The sequence below is a fragment of the Euleptes europaea genome, chromosome 1 (genome assembly GCF_029931775.1).
Source record: "Euleptes europaea isolate rEulEur1 chromosome 1, rEulEur1.hap1, whole genome shotgun sequence".
In the NCBI taxonomy this organism is placed as follows: Eukaryota; Metazoa; Chordata; class Lepidosauria; order Squamata; family Sphaerodactylidae; genus Euleptes; species Euleptes europaea.
The window spans coordinates 46,219,756-46,241,843 of record NC_079312.1 but is presented as its reverse complement, the minus strand read 5'-3'; the positions used below and the strand labels follow the sequence as shown (position 1 = coordinate 46,241,843).

The window sequence follows — 22,088 nt, the reverse complement described above, 5'->3', positions numbered from 1 at the left end:
TATATCCCAGTGAGTGACAGAAAAATGAGCTGTTCATAAATCTAGTCTTATTTTTAAGAAATGTTATATATCCATTAATTCAAGGTCTGGATTACTAACTCAATAGGTCAAGAAGTTTAATCAGATTTCTATATGCCAAGATGAGGATGGAAATGAATTGTTCATTCTGTCGTCCCCCCCCCTGAAAAAGAGGTTATCCAGTGGAGGCTTAGAGTTGTTGAGTTCCATAGGCTACAAGCTCACTTCACCATGTGAAAGTTGTGTTTGCTTACTCCTTCCTGATATATCAATGTGAAGTTAAATATTTTACACATTGTATTTTAAATGCTTTTAAGTGATTTACAGCGCATTCCTGAAAGGAATGCCTGTGCCGGGCTCAGGAGGCAAACTAGCGGCATTGCCTCCTAAGGAGGTTTCGGCACTGCCAAAACCTCCACAAGGCGCAAAAAACCAGTGCAACCCTCCTCTCACCGAAAACAAAAAAGGGCGTTCCCGAGCCAAATGGCTCGGGAGGCCGACTAACATTGGCCCAGCCCCCCGCCTGGCATCGTTATGGCCCGGGAATGCCTCCCTGCTTGCCGCCATGGCCTGTGCCGGCGGCCGGAGGCCAGCAGGAGGCTACAGCTGTGTCCAGGCCCAGCGCTGCTGCAGTGGCGGCCGAGGACTGGCATCCAGGCCAGCTCTGGGGCCACTTACGCTGGCATGCACCTTCTGGGCGCCGGCGGTGTGGGCCCCTGTGCCGGCGGAGGCCTTTGTCGGCCTCCTAAGGCCTTTGGGTCAGGCCGCCGTCGCATTTCACGAATGCGCTGTTAATGTTTGGAATATTTTAATGTTTTAAAACATGCCACTTGGGGGTTCCTGAATTGGGTAGAAAGGCTTTTTAGACATGGAATCGATGGAACTGGGTTCACCTCACTCGTCATCAGTTGGTGAAGTGAAGGAGGAGTAATACATATCAATACCTCCTTCAATTGGAAATTAGGAGCATTGGTATAGTGATCTAGAATCCTACTCTGCTCTTCCTTAGAACTCTTGCAGTGCAATGGGTATAGAAGGGTTCAACTCTGTTTAGGATTCCCTAAGTCAGATATGGCTCCATCTTGCATATTGTTCCATCTTGCATATGGTTTACTGCACTTCCCTGAATATCCAAGGACATAAGGACATAAGAAAAGCCATGCTGGATCAGACCAAGGCCCATCAAGTCCAGCAGCCTGTTCACACAGTGGCCAACCTGGTGCCTCTAGGAAGCCCACAAACAAGATGACTGCAGCAGTATCCTGCCTGTGTTTCACAGCACCTAATATAATAGGCATGCTTCTCTGATACTGGAGAGGATAGGTATGCATCATGACTAGTATTCATTTCGACTATTTGCCATGGATAGCCCTATCCTCCATGAACATGTCCACTCCCCTCTTAAAGCCATCATCACATCCTGGCAGTCATCATCACATCCTGGGGCAGGAAGTTCCACAATTAAACTATGTGTTGTGTGAAGAAATACTTCCTTTTATCTGTTTTATCTGTTTTGAATCTTTCACCCTCCAGCTTCAGCAGATGACCTCACGTTCTAGTATCATGAGAGATCTAGAAAAGTTTCTTCCTGTCCACTCTCTCCATACCATGCATAATTTTATAGACCTCTGTCATGTCTCCCCTTAACCGCCTTGTTTCCAAGCTAAGCAGCCCTAAGCGTCTTAACCGCTCCCCATAGGGCAGTTGCTCTAGTCCCCTGATCATTTTGGTTACTCTTTTCTGCTCCTTCTCAAGCTCTGCAATATCCTTTTTTAGGTGTGGTGACCAGAACTGTACATAATATTCCAAGTGTGGTCCAAGCAATATTTGAGGGCAATACAAACAGTGAAATGTTCAGGATTGTGGCTTCTCCATGACCCAAAGATCTACCTAGTGCCATGAAAATTTATCACAGCAAGCCGGTTAGTTTCAGCCTATTTATAATTGTTGCAATGTAGTCCTTCTAACAAGGAGCCCCATGGCGCAGAGTGTTAAGCTGCAGTACTGCAGTCAAAAGCTCTGCTCATGACCTGAGTTCGATCCCGACGGAAGTCAGTTTCAGGTAGCCGGCTCAAGGTTGACTCAGCCTTCCATCCTTCCGAGGTCAGTGAAATGAGTACCCAGCTTGCTGGGGGTAAAGGGAAGATGACTGGGGAAGGCACTGGCAAACCACCCCGCAAACAAAGTCTGCCTTGGAAATTTCGGGATGTGACGTCACCCCATGGGTCAGGAGTGACCCAATGCTTGCACAGGGGACCTTTACCTTTTACCTAGTCCTTCAAACCAGCTCTTTATTGTTCTGCTTTGTCAGCTTTGGTATAGGTTTGAGTGCCTGCTTTCTTTCTAATCATTTCAAATACCCCACACACCCCAAGATCAACTCCATGTACTAGCCTCCTTATAACTTTGGCATACTATGTGTTGTTTGATAATCTTCTGAGCATGCCCACATTTCACACTGACCATGCTCAGCACTGGACCTCATATTCAATTTACTGTCAGTTTGTTTGCTGCATAAATCCAAAATCTCAAGAAAAAATATGTATATAAAATGATATGATGTATGTGTGTGTGTGTGTGCGCGTGCGCTGTCGTCAAGTCGCTTCTGACTCATGGCGACCCTATGAATCAATGTCCTCCAAAACATCCTATCAATAACAGCCTTGCTCAGGTCTTGCAAACTGAGGGCCGTGGCTTCCTTTATAGAGTCAATCCATCTCATGTTGGGTCTTCCTCTTTTCCTGCTGCCTTCAACTTTTCCTAGCATGATTGTCTTTTCCAGTGACTTTTGTCTTCTCATAATGTGTCCAAAGTACGACAACCTCAGTTCAGTCATTTTAGCTTCTAGGGTCAGTTCAGGCTAGATTTGATCTATAACCCACTGATTTGCAATTTTAGCTCCAGTTGTTGTGTTGCTTCTGCTATATAATGGGTCTCTTCTCATAATGTGTCCAAAGTACGACAACCTCAGTTTAGTCATTTTAGCTTCTAGGGACCGTTCAGGCTTGCCTTTTGGCCATACACATATGGCAACAGGAAAGCCAAATATTCTGTTGGTCATTCATGGAAACATTCAGTGCAAAACAAAGCATGGCAAATGTTCAACATCTTTTCAGATGCTAGTGAATTTACAGAGGGAAAATTATACGGAAATATTTTTTATTAAATTTGGAAATGCAATAAATATTGTATCATTGCAGATCAAAGTGAGAAACACAAATAAGAGAATGTAGTACATAGCAACACTGGGCCACTGGGATTTTTGGTTGATATCTTATGTTTGCCATACATATGAATAAACTGGGTTTTGACAGTAGGTCACCAATTGCAATACAAAAATGAATGTTCCCATTTTACAATCACATGGATATACTTTGGCACCCTTCTGTTTCATTCACGGAGATCTCAAACACACATGTTTTTGGTAACAAATTATATTAATGATATTTACATTTTAAATATATAGTTCGTTATTTTCCCCCATAGGGTTTTATTTTCAAGACTGACAGATGTAGCAGAAGTCTCAAGAAAATAGCGACAACCAAGTGGCTGATTTGTTTTCGAAAGTCCAAAGGCTGCATATCGGTTTCGTTCAAGAAAAAACAGAGGAGCTGAGAATATAGCTCACAAGCATAATCTTACATGTTATTATATGGGCTGCACAGTGGCAGATGTGTGTCCCTCTGGAGCTTAAGCCTGCAAAAACAGAAAAGAATACTCAACTTCATGAAGAATCAATTTTCATAAAAAGAAGGTGCCCTGTTTTTTAATTGGCTGGGCTTTGGCCCATGTAGATTGATATTATCTTTGAGAAAGTGAGCATCTAGTCCTAGCAAACAGCTTCGCCTGAAGAGCTGAGTATGATTCAAGGAGCTCAGCATTTCAAGACCATCCTTGGCCTTTGCACAATTCTATTTATGGCAGCGCTATTCAAGATATACACATATTCATTTAACACTTGAGAATACTGTCTTCCAGTTTAAAAAGTGTGGATGGATTTTGGTCAATGGGACAGCCCCAGCAGAACAGCCTGACCCCACAGACAGCTGTGCAGGGGGGATCAGAGCACAGTACCGGGTACTAGGCACCCAGTTCTAGTAACACCTGATCCCTTGGCTTCTATGTTGGATTCTGCCACTATACATTGACAGCAGCCATCACCACCGCTGACCAACGTCAGTTAAACCACTGAAACATGCAAGAAATCTCTGCAAGCAGGAAAAGGTGGAGGCTGGCCCATGAGTTTTACCACATTTCCTTCCTAGTGAAATCTCTCCAGCCCCCACTTTAAAAATCAAGTGTAAACCATGTCCAAAATCCCATGAGTTGGAATCAAAGCACCACCTGCACAGTGAAGCTGGTGGAGTGGGACTTTGCCATCTCCCCTCTCTTGTTTCAGCACACTGAACCTGCCCCCTGAAAATCAGCATCTCGGGGTTAAGGGGCTCTCTGAAATAGCATGAGAGGCAAAGTGGGGGGATCTGCAGTTGGAGGGAGAGGTAACTGGCAGCAATTGTCTTCTTCTCTGCCAATGTAAGTGTTGTTGATAACTGCCGCTATGCTAGCAGAACAGCACATTTCCATCCAACCCCATGTAGTTATAACACCACCACCTGTCACACTGTTTCTACTATACTTTCATTTCACTCTTAACAAGTCTCCCTTATTTTTATCCTTGTAATTTTGAGTGGTGAGTTAGTCTGAGAGAGGGAGAACGAAGATGGATAACTGGCCCAAAGTCACTCCGTGAACTTCATGAGTGTGGATTTGAACCAGGGTGTTCCAGATCCTTATTCCAACACTCTATCCCTTACTGAAGTAAGTTATCTCACCTCTTTGTTATCACTTTTCCTATCTTTCTTGCTCTGTTTGTTTTATTATTAATATTGGAACGTCTCGATGTTCTATTGCTTGCCTTTAACACATTCTCTACTGTGGAAGCATTGAATTGGCCACTTTCTACATTGGTTCCCTCCCTTTGTATATCATTTTAAATACAGTTGTAAAAAAGATCCCAACTTCTTCATTTTGCTCTTCATGTTATCTTCTCTTTTGCTTGTTTCTTCTTCCTTTTATTGTTCCTGGCTGAGTTCTGAAGAGCTATTTCACACTTGCTTGTTCATAGCTTCACTATGAAATGATGATTCGTATGTGTTAATATGTCATCATAGATTGAATTTCCACAACAGAAGTTTTGTATCATCCCCAAAACAACGCTTTACTTTCCAGTGAGTTAGTGTGCAAATTCAGCTGACCAAAATGGTGTAGAAAAACTAAGGGATTGGCGTGCATGTACTAATCACGCCTTCAATTTGTCTGGAAACTAACAAGCCAGCTTTTCTCCCTTCTATTTCCCAGTCTCTCATATGTTAAGTGGGTGAGCCCGTGGGCACACTCAGCTTGGTATATTTTAGGCAGTTTTAAAATAGTAAATAGCCATGGACTTTTATGCATGGCTGTTTCCCTCATGGTCACCCCTCTGATGACACTGGGTCTTTGTTTTGATTATGCATGCCATTTCTGACTGTCAGTGGTCACCTTACTCTCCCCTTACGTTTCGCGCATTTTGTCCACATTTTCAACTTCATGATAAAACAGGTCCCTGATAACCTGGCCAAAATGTGTGGAAGCTCAGGGGGAGAGCGAGGTGACCACTGACAGTCAGAAATGGCATGCATAATCAAAACAAAGATCCAAAGTCATTGGAGGGGTGACAGCGAGGGACACAGCCATGTAGTAAAAAATCCATTATGATTATGCTGAAGTCTGAAAGATTTTTGTGCAGCTCAGGATCGAATTTCCACGCAACTTGCACAGTTGCAAGGTTCAGTTACACCAGCAAGCCACTGATTCCCTCCCCTTGAAAAGCCCACAGCACTTTAAAAGAAAAAAAAAAGACTGTTCCCTTTCCCACCCAGGCAAACCAGAGACTGTTCCCAGCTCTTTGGCTTTACTTCTTTCCTAGCAATCAAGGGACCATGGCAACAATGTTAAGGGGAAGGGGGGAACTCACTTGACATTGCAGGGATCCTAATTTCTTCGCTGCTGCTGCCTTCTCCTCCATCACTGAGGGTTCTTATTTCGATGAGATAATCTTCTTCAAAGGGTACCAGCAGCTCAGCCGATGTGTTGTTTGTCTCCACTATATGAGCAGTGCTTTGTCGATTTTGCCTATACAAAATCTAAATATGAAAGGAGAGAACGGCTAATTTTAATATGATGTGGTTACTTGAATTTGTAGAGGAGCATTACATACTGGGCTGGATTCATATACAGAATTAGAGTGATTGGCAAATTTTCCCTGACTTACCTCACATTAAGTTTATCCAGACTTTCCAAGAAAAATCTCACAAATAATTCCAGAAAACAACCAAACAGGGATAGGGACCACAAGCTTCTCCTTAACTAGAAACAAATGATGTTCCTGAATATTGGTCAGAAGAGTAATTTCTGACAGGGAATGTGGGGTTGGAATAAAGTGCTCCTGAGCAAACTCTGAAATATGATTTCGAGTTAGGGAAAAAACTAACAAGATACGCTCCTTTTTATTGAGAAGAGGGAGGCAGAACTAGCAAAAATGGCTTGCAAGTTACAATAAACTCCTTTGTGGGCCACCCCAACTGACAGATGTTTGGGACAAGGTCATTATAGGGAAGAACTTTCTCAACTCCCACAAATCCAAATTCATCCCATCACTGAGAATTCTTGTTTGAATTAATAATCTATGTAACATATGTCATTTAGGATGGGTTTTTTTTTTTTAAAAAAAAGTGGAGGCAGACTCGGCATTTCTTCTGTTCTTACTACTGCTGCACTCACAGAGAAAGGACTACAATGACTTGGAAGTGGTAAAGAGATAAGGAGATAGCGCAGATTCTCCACACATGATGCTTCCTAGCAGATTCTGTTCAGATTGTGCACAGGAGTAACACAAATCAAGAGAAGTTCTCCCATTCTGATGCCCACACTCTAATCTGAGAAATTGTTTAGCAATCTCAGTAAGAGAGCTCAGCAGCCTAGAGCCTGTCTTTTATAGGATGGAGAGGAAGCTCATTCTTTTCCCAAAGCAAATTACAAATGCTCAGCCCCTTTGTGATCAAGACCTGCAAGCATAGCTCTTTGAGCAATATTTGCCTTTTAAACATAAATAGATTTGTGGAAGCACTATCTACATAAGGATCATCAACAAATTTACTTTCACCACTCATGCTTGATGTGGAGACAGATTTATGCATTGACAAAGAAGTTACTTATCTGAGTTCTCTGGGATATCAAATAGTCCACTTTTTTTATCCAACCATCCAACAAACATCCTACGTGCTCTGAACATCAATATCGCCCACTTAGTGAACAAACTGAAGGAATGTGTGACTGTCATTTAGATCAAATTAAAAACCGGAATTGTTTAAACAGAATCACACACATGACATTCACTATGACTTTCTGTCACTTGTCACATACTTACTTTGTAGCCAAGCACTTCAGATTCATTTTCCATTGTTTTCACGTGTTCCCAGTTCAAGCATATCTTTGAATCCGATAATTTCCATGCAATGTTTGCAGGGCGTTGGCTTGGTGCTTTAATAAAATATAAGAACTATGTATATGATTTTTTTTTTGCAGAATATGAATATTAGTTTGCATGTGTGTGTCATTGTTTAAATACTTTATCATAACCAGCTTTCCCTGGAAGTTGAATTCTGTCCAGAATTGGTGGAAAAATCACGAGTCTACACAGTTGGGGGGGGGGAGTATTATCTATTCAGTCTGACAACAGCTGTCAGGTCAAGGTCTCTCACATCAACTACTCCATGACCCTTCAATGGGAGATACTGGGGACTGAACCAGATGCTTTACCACAAATAATTAATTATAATGATTAATTGCAAGGTACATATTGCTAGGGAACATCCTATAGCATCTATTATTTCGTACTGACATACAAGAGCTCCTGCCACGCCAAAAGCCATGAGGACGACTGAGCCAAGCTGATAGGGTTGCCAACCTCCTGGTAATAGCAGAAGATCTCCTGCTATTACAACTGATCTCCAGCCGATAGAGATCAGTTCGCCTGGAGAAATGGCCGCTTTGGCAATTGGGCTCTATGGCACTGAAGCCCCTCCCCAAACCCCTCCCTCTTCAGGCTCTGCCACAAAAATCTCCCACTGGTGGCGAAGAGGGTCCTGACAACCCTACAAGCTGAGCAGCAGGGCCCTTAATGACTCGGCCAGGCAGACCAGAAGGAAATCTCCTTCTGTGAGGCCTGCCAGTCAGGGACACACCCCCAGCTACTCCGGGCTGTGCCTGATTGGCCAGGCCAGAGAAGGAGGTCTGGAGAGCTCACATAGGTGTCGAGGTCTTCCTAGCCATTACTCTGCTGTGCCGCAGGATCCAGGCAGCCCCATTGTGCCACGTTGCCTCTCCCCTCACCCTTGCAGGCCCTCAAAAGGGGCCAGGTAAGTCTAGGGCCCCTAGCTTGTTATGAATAGGCTACAAAGTAATAAAGTGACTTCTCCATAGGCTACACATCAGCCCTTCCATGACTAGAAGGCACTTCCAGCCGTGCAAGAAAAGGAGCTCTGATTTTCACAGATTTGCTTTCAAACTGTATCCCATCTTTATTTGAGGCTCCTTCAAATCTCCAGAGTAGCTTTTCATAGGGTGCAATGGGGTTGCAGAAGGAAACAGAGGAGAGGAAGGAAAAATCCATTATTTTCACTGTTCTATAGCTCCAACTCACATAATACAAGCATAGACAATCTAATAGGGTGGAGTACAAATAAAAGATTGCTGACAGTTTTACTATTTCTGTGAAACAAGCCCATTTCAGAAATGTCACATGAGAACTAACTAAATATGTATTTTTAGACATATATAAACAGAAGCAATTGCAAACATTCAGGTGGCTGAAGGTGCAAGTTCACTTGTGTGGTATTTGCGAATCTTTTGGTAGTGGTTTTTCCACATTTGTATATGAAGCATTTTCCCTGCTTCTTCTCAAGCATTTACTTAAAAAAGAAAGTGGTGGAATTATTCACCCACATGTGCATTCTCACATTTACTACTAATGAAACACTGGAAATCTTGAAACAAATGTGAAATTCACACTGTGTACTGAAAACTAACACAGAGTTTTGAACCATTTGGTCGGTCTCTCTCTCTCTCTCTCTCTCTCTCTCTCTCTCTCTCTCTCTCTCTCTCTCTATATATATATATATATATATATATATATATATAATTGGATTTTTATACAGTTGTATATTATTATTGATAAATTATTAGCATGCACGTAATAAGACTTGGATGTCTGTTCTCAAACGTCACTTATTGCTTCTGGCCGAGAGGTCTGAGTATATGGTGAGCACACAGCGTTCCTTTCAAATAGGCTTCTGAATTAAGTTCAGTAGAAGTGGGTAAACCAAGAGATATATACAGAGTAGTCATCTACTCCACTGAGTGCTTTCTTGTGAGTAAGCCCCAGTGAACAGACAAAAGTAGGATCTGAGTAAACCTGTTTAGACCTATCACTCCTCAATTCAGTTCTTTCTAGTTCTTTCCTGTACATTCGTCTGTAAATTTAAAGCCTGATCCAAGGGATGATAACCACTACCAACTACTGCAATCTATCACTTAGGACACAACTATGGGTCAGAAGAAAACATAAGTATAGTAATTATTCTTTAATAAATATTTATTCTTAGGGAAACCCTGGAATATTTCTAAGTTTTGCATTAATATAAAACTTGCAGAAGAATTTGAATAAGAAGCCAATTGAACATGAAATGCCATTAAATTTGTTCCTTTTTGTCCATACAAAGACTGACCACATGTTCACAGCTGGAAAGAAAGAAGAAAATAACAGTGTAACCAAATTTCTTTTTACTATCCCAAATGTTAACCAGTACATAATGTTTTTGCCAAATGAGCAGAAGGCTGACTGTTAAGGTACCTGTGAACCTTCTAAATCTTAAAAAACGATCCTAATATCCTTCAGGCTAGTTACCAAAATACCCCCAAATGTGTAGTCAAGAGCTGAAGTTTATGTATTACATTCACAGTGTAACCCCAAACAGAATTACACCCATTTAAATGAAGTGAAGTCAATGTGCTTAGAAGGGTGTAACTCTTCCTAGGACTACACAGTTAGATTACACTTATTCAACAAACTCTAGGTGGTTTGGTAACCCTTTCATTTCAGCATGCAGTATTATAAGAGATGCCTATAAATAAATTTCAGTTTTTATTCCACTTGGCAATAATGAATATTATGAATGTAAACATAGCATAATAGAGGGGATTGAAATTATGACAAATACACTAATAATCAGAGACTTTGGGTATGTGATACTGCCCTGAGCCCGTGTTGTGCAGAAAGGCAGTCTGAAATTATTCTAGAGACAAAGTATGTGCTAGAGTCCTTAGAACACAGCTGATATACCACAAGTGAAATCCAAAAGTTAGTATTTCGAAGGTTCCAAACTGAAGAGGTTGAGCTAGAAAATGCTAAAATTACAAATATATAAATTTATATATAAATATATAAATTTTAATAGGGTGCACAGTAAAGTTAAAAACATAAGGCCTATAACATAGGCAAATCTTTCACAGTCAATAAATACATGCAAACTCGTACACTTTTGATGTAAAATCTTACGATGACCAAAGTAGGACCCAATAAGGACCTTATTGGGTCCTACTTTGGTCATTGTAAGATTTTACATCAAAAGGGTATCAGTTTGCATGTATTAATTGACTGTGAAAGATTTGCCTATGTTATAGGCCTTATGTTTTTAACTTTACTGTGCAACATATTAAAATTTATATATTTGCGATTTTAGCATTTTTAAGCTCAACCTCTTCGGTTTGGATTCAGCATTTTGGTTGAGTTTAATTTGCCCCCCCCCCTTTTTTGTGTTATTGTTCCAGTATTTCAAAGGTTATCATTTTGCCACACAGATTTAGCAACAGAAGTGGTTTTCACTTCTTTAGTACTCACTGAAATGTAATGAAGTCATCTGGGGAGTAATGCATGGCTTTAAGATGCAAATTTGACATTCTTCATGACACATTATCCAATTCTGTATTTCCCCCCTATAATCCCTAGTATCTTTGAGTGTTGGACCAACTAACACGCTAAGATGATCCAAACATAGAGAGCTGACACCACTGTGGAATATCATGTGCAACAAATGCAGCATGATAGGTGGGCAGCAACACTGTTCGTTTTCATGCATCAGCCTGGTAAAAGCGCCAAGAGAAAGCGTGTTTACATAATGATCTTCTGTTTGGAATATCTATTCTTTTAGCTAGAAACACTATTCATCCTGAATGAAAAACGAAGACAAATTCCAAAGGAAGGAACTATGGTAGTTTGACCCAAGCCACTGGTTTTAGGACTTACTTTTGATTTCATTTTAAGATATAAGGATACTCCTCCATGTTTTCTGTAGGTCTGAAAATATGCTTACCATACACCCTTTCAAACTGGATAGATGAATTAAAAAATTCTAAAGCAGCTGTATAGTACAAATCTCAGGAGCGACTGGCTGAAAATGGCCCTTTTTTGGAAAGGGCTTGATGTATCCTCTATACACCCCATCACACCCACTCTTTCCTTGATGTATACTAAGCAGAAGCATGTTCATAAGGACTAGCATGCATTAAAAATAAATAACCACAAAACTCCCTTTACCTGTGCATTAGTGGCCACCTCTCCACACGCAACCTAAAAAGGAGAAAAAGTTAAACGAAAAATGGGCAAGGCGATTTCCCAATTAGTTAGAAGATAATTGTTGGGGACCCACTTTTCCTCACAAACCCAGGAGGATTTTGAATAAATATAATAAAGTATGGGCTGATAAAACAATTGCAGATTGCTGTGGAATAGCCAAATCTCTTCACAGAAAATGGTGATGATGTCCTGTGAAGAAAGGCCTTTCCAGCTTTCAAACATTTATGATGATGTTTAGTTAAAGTGGAAAACAAGTTGGGATCACTGCAGTATGAATCTTACAGATTTCTCTACTAGAGTTCTTAACATTGTCTCATTTTAGATACCTCACAGATTTCATGCAGTTCTTTTTGGCCACTGATATAAAATACTTCTAGGCCAGGAATCTCAAACATAAGGCCCACAGGCCAGAACCGGCCCCTTGAGAGTTCTTATCTGGCTCACGAGGCAGCTGAGGCAGCCAACCCCCCACTCTCAATCTGGGCTGGCGAGGCATGGTCCGGCCCGACCAGGTGACATTTATGTCATATCCAGCCCACATAAGAATTGAGTTTGATACTCCTATTCTAGGCTATTATGAGGTTACAGATTGTACCATAGTTTTGTCATGTCCTTCTTGGAGAGCCTACTGGTGGTCTCTCAGCCAAATACCTACCCCACTTAGCTCCTGAAATCTGACAAGCTCAGACTATATCATACTGCATTCCCTCTCATGCACTGAACCCCAAAGACATTTTGGCCACAGTTCATCACAAAGACATGCTGAATTCCTATGAAATCAGTGTAAACAGTATGTCGGAATATGAACTTCCTAGTGCTATGATGAGGAAGCAACCCTAATTCTTCAAAAAACAACAACAAAACACACACACCCTTTGTTCTTTCATAGTCATTCATGGCAAAAGTAGAAAATGTACAAGTTGTATTCCATTCTTCCTCTAAGGAGCTCAGAATACATACAGCATACATAAGGTCCCCTCTCCCCACTTTACCCTCATGGAACCCTGTGAGCTAGATTTGGCTGAGGGATAGTTAGTTACTGGCCGCAGTGAATCTGATGTCTGAGTGAGCATGAGAACCTGGGATAAACAAATTAAATGAATATGCAATTATGGCAATGCTAACATCATTAATATATAATAGGTCAACTTCTGAATGTAATGAAAAATGGAATATGTTTTAATTATATAGATAAGAAATAGAAGAAAAAATTACAAAAGTTTAAGAACAGCAAATGCACAAGATGGGAAAATATAATGATAATTTAGATGACACAGAGAAGTCAAAGGCCATTTATGCAGGGTTGATTCTGCTCCTCGCTCAATGCTGATTTTTTAAATCTGACCTTTAAAATGACTATTCACGGTCCCAATGCAAGAGGAGAAAGTCAAAAAAAATTGCACCCCCACTTGCCTGCTCCTTCATTCCTTTGTTTGATAGCCATTAGCAATAGTCGTTTGCATAGCTAAGGCTGGGATTCTACATGCTTCCTTCAGTGAATGCTTTGATGCAGGGGTGGAGCAAATACAAAAGGTCGCATTAAAGGGGCTCTTAAGAAATGCAAAGCAGGTATGCATTGGCTTCACAGTGATGGCTGGAATGACGGTTCAGCATGAAGAAATGTTTAAAAAATATGCGGGGCACTTCAGCCTGGAACGCGCTGCTAATTACCAAGCATAAATGGCCAAAGAATTTATTAAGTGAAGTATAATTTTAAGTAAAGCTCCAATATAATGTAATGATTTCATTGAATATGTTTTTATGTTAAATAGTAGTATTTGTAATGTTGGGGGGAAATTTTAAAAAATTAAAAAAGAAAACCTGGACCTTCCTCATCTTAGTCTAGAACTATAACCACTAACCATGCAACTCTGGTTAAGGAAATACATACATAAAGGGAGGTCTATATCATAGCCAAGTCCTTTTCCCTTTAGCTGTCTGTTCTTTGCTGAAATTTCTAACATCACAATCACTTGATTCTACTGAAGGTTAATTAAATTCCAGCTGTAAATGTGATCAAGCCTTCAAAATGGCAAAAGGAATATTTCCCAATTTTGTGTTTCATTCACACATTCCGGTAACAACATGGCCTCTATTCCTAGGTTCATGTCATGATTAATTTTTGTGATGTGCAACAATAGAGATTTTGCAGTAGTGGTAATAGAAGCCTACCTTCGAACAGTGCCACTATTCATAGCATTTTCAATTAATCTAAACTCTCCTTTTGTATGTCTTTTACCATGCATTTCTCAAGCAAACCTGGGCTAATTAGACTCCATCTGACCACTTCTATCACTAACAGTGTATTCCTGAGCTGGGGAGCCAAATGTTCTCTGGAGGTGGCGTGACCCCACCACCAGCATAAGTGGCCTCTTATCACCAGCATAAGTGGCCTGGCACTGCGGAGCTTAATGCCGCCCCTCCAACGCCACAGTCTCTCTGGGACCTAAATCCCAGAAGAGATATGTGGCACCGGTGTGTGTGTGTGTGTGTGTGTGTGTGTGTGTTCCCGGGGCATTTCCGGGGCAGAGCTGATGGTCAGCTTCCAAAGCCCCTCCAGTCCAGGAAAGCCCCCTCTAGCAATAGTGTTGCTGCACCAGGTTTTACCTGGCACAGCATTGCAGTTTGTTATGGGGGGAAAGCCCCATTTTCTTTTAAGAACTTTTATAAAAGACTTTTTGAAGCCTTGCGGCAGCCAGGAAACCTCTTTGAAGGCACAATGGTGGTGCCTCGGCTATGTTGTCCCTGGCCATTGCGATGCTCAGGAATGAGCTCTTGGTCTTCTAAGATTCAGTCCTGCCGTGCACCTAGGATTGCCAAGCTCCAGGTAGTGGCTGGGGATGTCCCACTATTACAACTGATCTCCAGGCGACAGCAATCAGTTCACCTGGAGAAAATGGCTGCTTTTGAAGGTGGGTTCTATGGCATTATACCCATTGTAGTCCCTCCCCTCCCCAAATCCCACCCTTCCCAGGCTCCACCCCTAAAATATCCAGGTATTTCCTAACCTGGAGCTGGCAACCCTTCATGCACCACATAGCATGGAGGGGGTGCTACACTTGTGCCCCCATCCTCTGTGTCCTAGGAAACTTGACCTTCTTGGAATTGAGAGATGGCATAATACAGCTGTTGTTGGTGGGACCACTTGCAACAGCCTGTCAAGGATCTGCAAGCCTGGGGCATTCTGTTCCAGGATAAGAGGTACTGAATGTATTCCAATCAGACGTAGCAGAACCAGCATGGCAGATGGAATGGGCCTTCACCCAATCCAAGTATGCCCCGGTCCTTACCTGTGCTTGGCTACCTACATTGCTAGAAGGTGAAGGTACCACCTTGCTTGTGCAAAGATTTATGGACTGGATCCATAATTATGATTAACTTCATATGGTTTTCTTTAGAATGTTTGTGTGTGGATGATTATCTCTTAAGAGGTGGGTGATGCAAGCTTTTTTTGACAGAAGTGGGTGCCTGTAGGCGTATAGATGGGAGGAAAGTGGTTTGCTTAGCAACTTCGAGCTGTCATCTGAAAACACACATTTTGCTTTGCCCAGGCACTATGCAGGTGTGACATACAAAGAAGCGGCAACTGTAACATTAATCACGGCTCGTCATCCAGTGCCATTGCTTGTTTTATAAATAACAGAAACCATGGCAGCACACTATGTGTAAGTAAGCAGCAGCCTATGCAAGAGATAAAAGTAGCTATCTGCAGATTACCTTCTGTACTGTACTTTTTGGGAACTGCCACAAAAATTGTCTCCAGATTGATTATGTAAAATGCAGGAGATAAGTTCTCATCTTATCTTTAGATCTGCGTAAACAGTGGGAGGAGCATGTAATAGCAGAGAAGAAGGGCACATAAGATGATATTTGTAGAGAATTCCTGGGGGGAGGGGACTGTGGTGATCTGGACAGCCCAGCTGAGAAGCCTCCTCAGAAGATTCCCAGCCTCCATGGAAGGGAAAAAAGCATTTTTCGAAAATAAAAACAGGAAAAAGGGCGTTTTCCCCCATAGGGGAAAGTGGGCCTGCGCCACCTACATCCTGGGAGGCATTTCTGGGTCAAAAGGGGTTTGGAAGGTGCTTAAAGGCAGCTCCACCCCCCCGGAACGCCACAGGAATGTCTCCTGGGATGCTGGTGCCGGGATTTGTGCTGGGAAAATGCCAGCAGATGTCCTGCGGTGTGGCATCCTGGGGCTGGCAGTGATGCCCTCCACTGCACTGTATGTGCCCATTATCCCAGGATACAGGCACTTATGATGCCGCAGGATCATGTCGGCCCCTAAGCCGACGCCCACTGTTCAGAAATGCATTGTTGGTGTATAATTAGACAAACTGTTGTTGTCAATTGCTGTGAGTCTGGTGGACTTGTGCTTTTTGGTCCTTTAGTTTTACAAAAATACTCACGTGATTTTTTTGTCGTGACATTGACTGGGACACTCGAGGGTCCGGTCCCAGCTGTATTGTAAGCCCTCACTGTGGCAAAATACATTGTGTTGGCTCTGAGGCCAGTGATATTTTTTGATGTTATGTTGCCATTGACTCTGACTTTGCCCGTTGTAGAATCCTTGGCATCATCCATCCAGTATAAGACCTAGAGCAAAGAGCAGAGGCAATTCATTGCTTTCCTCCAATTACAGTCTTGATTGGGAAGAAGACAAGCTGACAATGAAGGCTTCAAGAGCGATGGCTGATTTTGTAATTGAAGTTGTCAGGATTTAAAAGTAGGCATGAATATTTATAGGTTTTGTTGTATCCTGAATACAAACTAGGGGAAAAAAAACAAATTACAAATCCTTTGCTTTTATAGATATCCAAAGAGAAAACATAAATAAGGTGAGTAACGTTTAAAAGTTTGTCAACCTCTGTAATTCAAGCAAAAGGAAAAACTTTAAAAAATGAAAGAAGATTCCTGGAAAGGTCTTAATTATTCTTGTCCATACAATGCAATAACAACTGATTCAGACGTTGATTTGAACTGTAACAAATTTGATGTGAAATGGTATGTGCTTTGTATACTATGTAGGCCTACTTGTTTTTTAAATGTATGCTGAGAACCATACAACAGTAAATATTTCTGTGATATTTCAGCATTGTTCCTTCTTTCTATGCACCGCCAATACAGGCAACTGTTGCTAAAGAAGAAATCCTGAACCAGTACCTGGAGGCAGTTTTGGAGTGGATGTAGATAAATAAACTGAAACTTAATCAGACAAGATGGAAGTGCTACTTGTGAGTAGAAGGTTTGACCTGAGATGTCATCTGTTATAGGTGGTGTTGCATCCCCTCTTGAAGGAATAGGTACATAGTCTGGGGTGTTCTTGGATCCAGGCCTACTGCTGGATAAGCAGGTGGCAGCTGTGACCAGGAGTGCCTTTCAACAGCTTTGACTGGTTAGCCAGCTGTGGCCTTTCCTGGGCAGAAAAGATCAGGCCATTGTAATTAGGGTTACCAACCTCCAGGTACTAGCTGGCGATCTCCTGCTATTACAACTGATCGCTGGCCTATAGAGATCAGTTCCCCTGGAGAAAATGGCTGCTTTGGCAATTGGACTTTATGGCATTGAAGTGCCTCCCCTCCCCAAATCCTGCCCTCCTCAGGCTCTGCCCCAAAAACCTCCCACCAATGGTGAAGAGAGACCTTGTAATGCATGCTCTGGTTACATTTAGATTAGATTACTGCGGTGCACTCTATATGGGGCTGACCTTGAGAAGTGTTCAGAAACCTCAATTGCTAATGAGGGTGTGGTATGTTAATATGGAGCCATTGTATCCTGAAGTGATCTGTTAATGTGTGAAATTCACAATACAGTCCACAATAGCCATGCAAATTAGCTTTGGATTTCACACATTAACAGATCACTTCAGGATACAATGGTTCCATATTAACATACCACACCCTCATTAGCACATTATCTTGATACTTACAGGACAATAATTAGCACATTACCTTTGATACTTTTTGCAGGACAATGATTCAGCTCAAACCCAACCCCTTTCTGACTATATATTATTCTTCCTACACACTTGACACTGAGAGACACTGTCCTTCAGTGTTACTCCTCTGAAGATGCCTGCCACAGCTGCTGGTGAAACATCAGGAAAGAAAATACCAAGACCACGGTCACACAGCCCGGATAACCTACAAGAACCAATGCCTGATGAATATTCAAACAGATTGCTTGGTACAAGCAAAAATGCTATATAACCTGAACTGGACCGCCACTGAGATGCTTGAAGAACTAACTAAGGACAAGTAGTTTTGGATAATCAAGAATCTAATGTAACATATTTCACAATGAAATGATTCCTAATTAAAGTTTTCAGCAACATTTTCAATATAATCCTACTTTTAATTATTGGAATAATTACAGGATGCTAGTTAATTTACCACTTTCTCAAGGGCTGTGACTTGGCCAGTTCATTTTGCAATATACTATCTTCAAGTGAAAGTTTCACAGCTTTTACAACTTTGCTACCTGAGAAGTACTTGTTCTGTTTAACACTTTCCTTTTGTAGAAGATATGCACTTTCAAAGGCTCTTTCAAGGGAAGAATGTTATAAAATTGGGTATCCACAATGGAAGCAAAACTGTATATAAATTGGCGTATATAATAGGTAAAAATTGATGCTTCCTATTGCTTATTTGTACTGCCTTCCAGCCATTTTGTTAAGCCATAAACATTCTAATTGTACAAGGTGAATTGTCAACAATAGAACCCTGTAAAACGGTGCAGCATCTGTGAAGAGAAATATCTCATGGAAGGTTTAGTGATTGAATGAAATATGTTGTTGGGTAGGAGAAGATGTTGATTGAAAATTAGTTCAAAACATTGAAGAAGTAGAGAAACCAAGAGGCAAGCAACACAAAAGTCAGCATTTTGCTTCTCTGAAGTAAAGAAATGTACAGTCAGGGTGCTGGAAAGCAGGGACCTACATTGAACAACAGAATGAAAAGACTGGGAGATAAAGGCTTGCATCCAAACTTAAGTCTTGCATGAGTAGAGGGGGACTTCTTTCAAGGGAGAACAATTCCTTCTAGATTCTCTGTCCCATTGCAATTCCCCATGTTATATCACAGGCCTTCCCAAGGGTGGCTTGTAGGTTTGGGAGGAAGGGGAAGGCAAAAAAAGCCATGTTCCACTGGCTCTGCTCATGGTTTATTGAGCATTGAGTTTATTGAGGAGAGCTCAACTGAAAAATGAAGTGAGGGAGAGCACAAAGGAAGAGAAAGGAACAGGAACAAACAACATAATTTTTAGAGTCTGGGGGAGACAGGGAGTAAAAAGAGGAGACTTTTATACATGCACTGATAACTGAGATTTGCATGAGCCAGCCAAATCTGATTGCAAGTATATAATAGGGTATAAAATGTGCCACCTCATAGCCAAAAACTCTTCCAGTATGTCTGTTCCATGCAACAGGATTCCAAGAGACTTCCATTTCAGAAGAAGAGAAGCTTTGAATAGAAGTTCCAGTAGGTGCTATCTGAGGCTCTAGGATGACAAGAAAACCATTATAAATCTGGTATATATTTTAGTTGACAACATGTGTATTATAAATGTATATAATTAAGAATATAAGATATGGAAACAGTCAATTCATATGAGAGCTAAAGGGACCCTTCTAAGTGTGGCTTCTGGTTGTTTGCTTTCTCATAAAAATGGTGTAAGTACCATTGGCAAAATAATTGAGGACTAGAATGGTGTTGAGGTGATGCTGATGTGGGACATAACCATGTCATTGGCTACTTTCACATGATATCCCCTGATCTAACATTACTAGAGCAACATGCAATGGAGCCTCGGAAGGTGAACTAGGGTTGCCAACCTCCCGGTATTTCAACTGATCTCTGCTTTACAGAGATCAGTTCCCCTGGAAAAAATGGCTGCTTTGGAGGATAGACTCTAAGGCATTATACCCTGCTGAAGTAAATTCCTTCCCCAAACCTCACTCTCCCAAGGCTCCACTCCCAAATCTCCAGGAATTTCCTGACCTGGAGCTGGCAATCCTAAGGGGAACATTTCTGTAGTTGGGAGATCTGTTGTGATTTCAGGAGATATCTAGGCCCTGCCTGAGGTTGGCAGCCCTAGAAGAAGAGAAGGAAAAGGGTAGAAGCTTTTGGGACTGTTAGAAAAGGGGAAGAAGAAATAGCAAGGGAGGCAGGAAAGTTCAATTCTTGGCAATTCTAATAGTGAAGTTGGTCAGATCTGAGGATACTTAAATGCACTGATTGGAGTTGTAAATGGGCAAGACAGATCTTTCTACAAACCTAAAAATGCCCCTGGTTAACAATAATAATAAAAGAAAACACATTGGGGCTTTATAAACCCCCCAAATTATAATAAGAGTGCCTGTAGCTTTAAGAAATTGATTCCTGCAGTGGCAGCATTCCAGGCTGGGTTTCTCTGAATAAAAGGCAGGGGGAAGGGAAGGCAGGGGGAAGGGAAGGACCCTTTCCAGGGTAGTTTTGGCCTCACTAGAGCCAGGTCTGTCTAGGGTTGTTAGTACCAGATTGGGAAATCTCTGAAGATTAGGGGGTGGAGTCTGGGGACAGCAGGCTTGGGAAGAGGAGAGGCCTCATCTAAATATAATGTCATAGAGTTTACCCTCCAAAGCAGCCATTTTCTCCAGCAATGGTTTACTTTCTGGAGTTCAGTTGTAATTCCAGATCTCCAAATCCCACCTGGGTAACCCCAGGCTGCACAGCAACCACTGAAAGACAATACCGAACTTGCATGACACATCTAGGCTTGGCTGCTTGCTACAGTTCAACAGCAGCCACTCTATGAAAGCCAGTGTAGTGTAGCAGTTAGCACTTCACACCAGGGTCTGGGAGACCCAGGTTCGAACCCCATCTTCCTGTTGAAGCTCACTGGGTAATTTTGGGCCAGTCACATACTTTCAACCTAACTCACAGAGTAGTTGTTAGGATAAAAAGGAAGAGAGGAGAATAATGCAACCTGCTTTGGTCCCCACTGTGGAAGAAGGTGGGTTATGAATGATGTAAATAAATAATAAATGGAGATGGGGGGCAGATAAAAGGTAGTTTGGTGAATGGCAGAGAAGGAGAGAATGAGGCAGGCACAGAGAGGAGAGAAAGATGAAATACTGTATGGAAGGGGATAAAGGAGAGCCCTCCACAAGTCCCTATGGGTTCCCCACAATGCAACTGGGCCCAGCCTGGTGACTGACATAATGTGACTGGGTCATAGTTTTCACAGGTAGAGATTACCAGTAGGAGGGAAGGGGGGAAAGCTGGAGGGCAGAGAAAGTTAGGTTGGCTGAAGGTTGGGGAGAAGGAAGCAGGATAAGGGGAGAGGCTATGGGGTCTTTAAGGAAAGAAAAAGATAAAATAGTGCAGGAAGGGAAGAAGAGATGTCCCCCACAAATCCTTGCAAGTTGGTCACTTGCAAGTCTTTATTCTGTTTCTCTCAGTATGAGTTTGCCTACATGGGCATAGTCTTTAAATAGTGCATTCCATTAGGCAATATTGTGAACATGTATTTAAGGTGGGAACTTGTAATGGTCATCAGGATTTCAGTGGTGAGGTGTTTGTTATTTTATGATTAGTTAGCAAGGTAAGTCTGAGTATTGCCTTAAGAAAAAGGCAATTTATATATCTGAATAAGTAAAATTAATTTGTTACTAGGATTTATTGTGAATATGAATCCTGTTATGGAGACCTTCGCAACCTTAATGATGCTCAGCCTACATGACGCACCTTAGAAAAACACAGAAAAAAATCAGTAGCTCGTAGTTAACAGGAAACCTCTTATTTTCCTTGTGTTTTTAGCAACACGAGTCAAGAATATGTACTTTTCAGTTAGAAATCACAGAGCTATTGAGACTGTTCATAGGATCGTACACCCCCTCCAAAAAATAAGATGGGATTTATCTCCCAATCCAAACATGTTCTGAAGGAGAAAATAAATGCTTCAAACATGAGCGATCACAGATCCACATCAAGGTGGCATGACATGTGAATATAACAGTGCCAGTCTTTAGGAGTGAATGCCAAACCTTACACAACATGGTGCTGATCTTAATTGATACTGCATGAAAATCCAACCATATTATACACTGTACGAAATTGCTTACCATCTTCTCCAGAGTACACAATGTATACTGAGCTCAGAGTGCCTACTCCTTCATGATTGAAGACGCCCACTTTCACTTCAAAAGGGAACAATGGAGTGATGCTTTCATTTCTATAGACATACTTGGATGCTTCCACAGAATTCACAACTGCTTTTGTCCAGCTTGTTGAACCAAGAGGGCGGAACATGATGGTATATCCGAAGCCTTCCCCATTTTGCAGTTCCTCAGGAACTGACTGCA

At 41.7% G+C, this 22,088-nt stretch overlaps 1 protein-coding gene across 1 annotated transcript in view; it reads right to left on the bottom strand.

Moving 5' to 3' along the window:
- Positions 1-3,610: 3,610 nt before the first annotated feature.
- CNTN6 (contactin 6) overlaps positions 3,611-22,088 on the bottom strand; it is a 187,164-nt gene continuing 168,686 nt past the window's right edge. The window contains exons 16-21 of the mRNA XM_056846756.1: positions 21,849-22,083; positions 19,128-19,243; positions 16,156-16,342; positions 7,484-7,596; positions 6,032-6,200; positions 3,611-3,714 (exon numbers count right to left, since the gene is read on the bottom strand). Of these exons, the coding sequence (XP_056702734.1) occupies positions 3,611-3,714; positions 6,032-6,200; positions 7,484-7,596; positions 16,156-16,342; positions 19,128-19,243; positions 21,849-22,083 (924 nt within the window). The remainder of the gene's footprint in view (positions 3,715-6,031; positions 6,201-7,483; positions 7,597-16,155; positions 16,343-19,127; positions 19,244-21,848; positions 22,084-22,088) is intronic.